The sequence below is a fragment of the Neovison vison genome, chromosome 7, assembly GCF_020171115.1.
Source record: "Neovison vison isolate M4711 chromosome 7, ASM_NN_V1, whole genome shotgun sequence".
Classification (NCBI taxonomy): domain Eukaryota; kingdom Metazoa; phylum Chordata; class Mammalia; order Carnivora; family Mustelidae; genus Neogale; species Neogale vison.
In genome coordinates this window covers 191,320,859-191,324,968 of record NC_058097.1, presented here as the reverse complement: position 1 = coordinate 191,324,968, position 4,110 = coordinate 191,320,859, and the positions used below count along the sequence as shown (strand labels likewise).

General features: G+C 35.6%; 1 protein-coding gene across 1 annotated transcript; it reads right to left on the bottom strand.

Annotated features, from left to right (window-relative positions):
- Positions 1 to 1,643: 1,643 nt before the first annotated feature.
- Positions 1,644 to 2,558, bottom strand: LOC122914342 (olfactory receptor 4A16-like). The gene has a single exon (XM_044260971.1). It carries the CDS (start codon positions 2,553 to 2,555, stop codon positions 1,644 to 1,646), a length of 912 nt encoding a protein of 303 aa, XP_044116906.1. The 5' UTR covers positions 2,556 to 2,558.
- Positions 2,559 to 4,110: the final 1,552 nt, after the last annotated feature.

The following is a 4,110-nucleotide window of genomic DNA, read 5'->3' as shown; positions in this document are numbered from 1 at the left end:
ATATGTAATTCCTCCCAAGAAAAAATAGAATACACATTTACTTCAAGTACATACAGAAAAACTCCCTGGTTAAAACACATAAAGAGGGGCACCTGGGTGGCTTGGTAGGTGAAGCCTCTGCTTCTGGCTCAGGTCATGATCTCAGGGTCCTGGGATTGAGCTGCGCATTGTGCTCTCTGCCCAGCAGGGAGCCTGCTTCTCCCTCTCTCTCTGCCTGCCTCTCTGTCTACTTGTGATCTCTCTCACCTCTGTGTCAAGTAAATAAATAAAATCTTTTAAAACACATAGAGACATAATAAATATTACAAATTTAAGAAGACTGAATCATACCATATTTCTGCTCTAATCTTTATTATTTCCTTCCTTCTCCTTGTTTTGGGTTTTGTTTCTTCTTCTTTTTCTAACTCTTCTCAGAGATTATAAAATTTAAAAGTGAATCGCATATATTATTCAGCATGCATGAAAAAATACTTACAAAAATTTAAAATAAGAAAAGTTCTAAAGTCTTTCTTTTCTTTTTTTTTAGTTAGAAAACTCTTACAAGGCATAGATAATGTTCATATTACAATGAAAGTAATTCCATTTTATTCCTAGGTTGCCATGTTCCAGGGTGGACTGCAGATGGAAAAACCTGTTATTGGTATTTTTACATAACAGTGAAAAACAAAATTTATTTATATTAAAGCAAATCATTACTAAGTTTGTAAGTACAAAGTATTTCAGTTGAATACAGCTTTGGGGGAACACACTATTATGCAAAATAATGCATTTCTTTACCCTGATCTTCAGTATCATGCAGACAAAATAAGCAGTTCTATCTACTCTTTGAAGAATGGTAATAACGTATAAAAAAGCTAATGAGGAATAGCATGAAAATGTTTATAACTTGGATTAGTATGGTTTTCTGTGCTCAAATCAAGAATTAGAATGTTTTCATTATTAGCCGTCCCATACATTTTCATCCCAACCTGTGAAAACATCCAACATTCCACTTAACAAAATTATTCATCAACAGTGTCTAAAACAAACACAATATCATCTTCCATATAAATGGTATTGAAGTGCAAAAGCATAAGCATTAACTCAAGGAACAGAAATAATCTTAAAGACAGGATGCATAACACAGCTACAGAAAGTTGCCATGCTGATAGAACATGCTGATAGAATAATGAACATTAAAATTTAGAAGGCACTCCTTTGGCCCTAGTAATTTGTTCTAAGTATTAGCCAAATTGCTTTCTCAATAATTTGGGTGATAGCAAATTTTCAAAGGCAGCTTGTTTTTCACATTTTAAATCAAAAAAAAAAAAAATCTTGTTTCTGAATTCTCGTTTCAGTATGTCAAGAAAAATAAGACTACAAAGTGAAATTAATTTTATTTTTACTTACAATAGGACAAATACATGTGCCTTTTTTTATACCTGTGCTTTTTATTCATCCTCCAGAATTTACTAATTAGATTGATTCTTACCTCAAAAGACAGCTTATTCTACTTTTTGACGTCTTTGTATAAAATTTTTAAAAATATATCTCTAGAGAACCCACTGAATTGCTTAAATGTATTATTAGAATTTATTACCTTTTTCTTGTTTTATAATTAATGTGGGTTCACTGTAGGTGACACATTCTTATTCTTTCTTTGGTTAAATTTTACACCAGAATTTTTTCATAGCATTTTTCATCTCTGAATTTCTCAAAGTGTATATTAAAGGATTTAACATGGGGGTGATCACCGTATAAACCAGAGTTACAGATTTATCAATGGGAAAGTTGGAAACAGGTCTAACATACATGAAAATGCAGGGAACAAAAAAGAGGACAACCACTGTGGTGTGGGAACTGCAAGTAGACAAGGCTTTGCGCCTCCCTTCCAGACTGTGGCTTTTAAGAGAATTTAGAATGACTCCATAGGAGATGAGCAGAAAGATAAAGATGACCATACAGATTGCTCCACCATTGGCAACCACAGTGAGGCCTATCAAATAAGTGTCAGTGCAGGCAAGTTCTAATAATGGATACATGTCACAGATGAAGTGGTTGATGACATTAGGACCACAAAATGGGAGGCCATACACAAAAAGAAGCTGAACCATAGAATGCACAAGACCTCCAATCCAGGCTGCCACTAACAGCAGGATGCAAACCTGTCGATTCATAATAGTCAAGTAATGCAGTGGCCTACAGATGGCCACATAGCGATCATAGGCCATCACCACCAGAAGGAAGACCTCAGAACCCCCAAAGAGGTGTTCTAGAAAGAGCTGGCCCATGCAAGCTTGGAAGGAAATGGTTTTTCTGTCCCAGAGTAAGTCTATAATCAATTTGGGTGAGATGACAGTGGAATAAACAGCATCCATAAGTGACAGATAGGCGAGGAAAAAGTACATGGGGGAGTCCAGAGAGGGGCTGCCAAAAACAGTCACCACAATGAGTAGGTTGCCCACCATTGTCACAATGTAGATGAGGAAAATCATGACAAATAATGTTTTTTGTCCCTCAGAATCCTGAGTGAGGCCGAGAAGGACAAATTCTGTCACATTATTATTATTTCCCATGTGCTTTTTCTATAAGGCCTGTTTCAGGAATGAGAGCTCAGGAGAATAGGACCTGTAATGAAATCATGAACATGACCATAAATATGTCCATTGTTAAGAGCACATCTTCATTGTTATGTCATTTTCTATAGCAGTTCACACACAATAAATATTTAATGATATTTATTGAGTTCTTCCTCCAAAAAGTCTTTCCTTGACAACCCTATTTTTCTTCAGATGATATTTTTGGCTGGCAAGTAAGTTCTTTCTCTAAGTCTTAAAGGAGCATCTACAGAAAAGAATAATCAAAAGCCCAAATATAGTAATAGATTTACATTATATATCTATATTAATTGAATTTATATTTATTTATATTATTTTATGTATAATACATACTATTGAAACTATGTCAGTTTTCGGCACAGAAATCAGCAGTCACAACCAAGGACATGATTCCTGCTCTCCAGAAATTTACTTTTGGTAATGGCAATAAACTACATAAATCAGCATAGAATCAGTCCTTTAAGGCAGTGGTATTTGCAGTAAGTACCTTTAGAATGTGATTTATCTAGCACCAAAAGTAGCATCTTCTCTGGGACAATTCACTTAATACTACGGTATCCCATTACTAGATGTTCAGACTAGACTTTGACATAACAACAAGACTGAAGTGTATCAAACAACTACAAAATTATTTAGTACATCATTCTCTTTCACAATGACTTGGTCTGATTCTCTATCAGCTTTTTAAGGTGTTGGGAGTTCTCTCCCTTTAATTTTTGCCTACCTCACAATTCTCAACACACATACACTATCTAGATTTTCAGCAAATATATTTGAACTAAGATGAACTGACCTGAAATTTTCACAAATTGTTACATCAGTCCCTGGTATTTTTTTCAAAATTCTTACGGTAAGAATATGGTAGTGAGGGAGGAAAAATAGATCCTGAAATCAGAGGCAGGGGACAGTGCAGCATCATTTTATTGATAATGCTTCTTAGGTACTGACAGCACTATTATAGAGGGCACAGCTTGCATGGAGCACTGGGTGTGGTGAAAAAATAATGAATACTGTTTTTCTGAAAATAAATAAATTGAAAAAAAAAAACAAGAAAAAAAAAAAAAACTAGAACTTCAGATGTACCTGGGTGGCTCAGTTGGTTAAGCATCTGACTTTGGCTGAGATAATGATCTCAGGGTTTTAGGACAGAGCTCCACCTGGAGACCCACCTTGAAACCCACCTCAGGCTCTGTGCTCAGTGGGGAATCTGCTTCTCCCTCTCTTCCTACCTGTCCCCAGCCCTCATGTGCTCTTACACTTCCTCTCTCATAAATAAATAAATAAAATCCTAAGGAAAAAATTAAAAAAAGAAGAAGAAGAACCTCAGTGCCCAGCTTGCAAAACAACACACTCAGGGGAGAAGTCCAAGCCCAGGGTAAGAAGGCATGTGATTGAGTCATCTTCTAAATGTAATTACAAGCCTGTCTCAGTCTGCTCAATGGAAAATAAAATGATTGAACTAGGTAATCTCAGAATCCTTTCCAGTCCAACTATCTGTGATAATTTTCGTGCA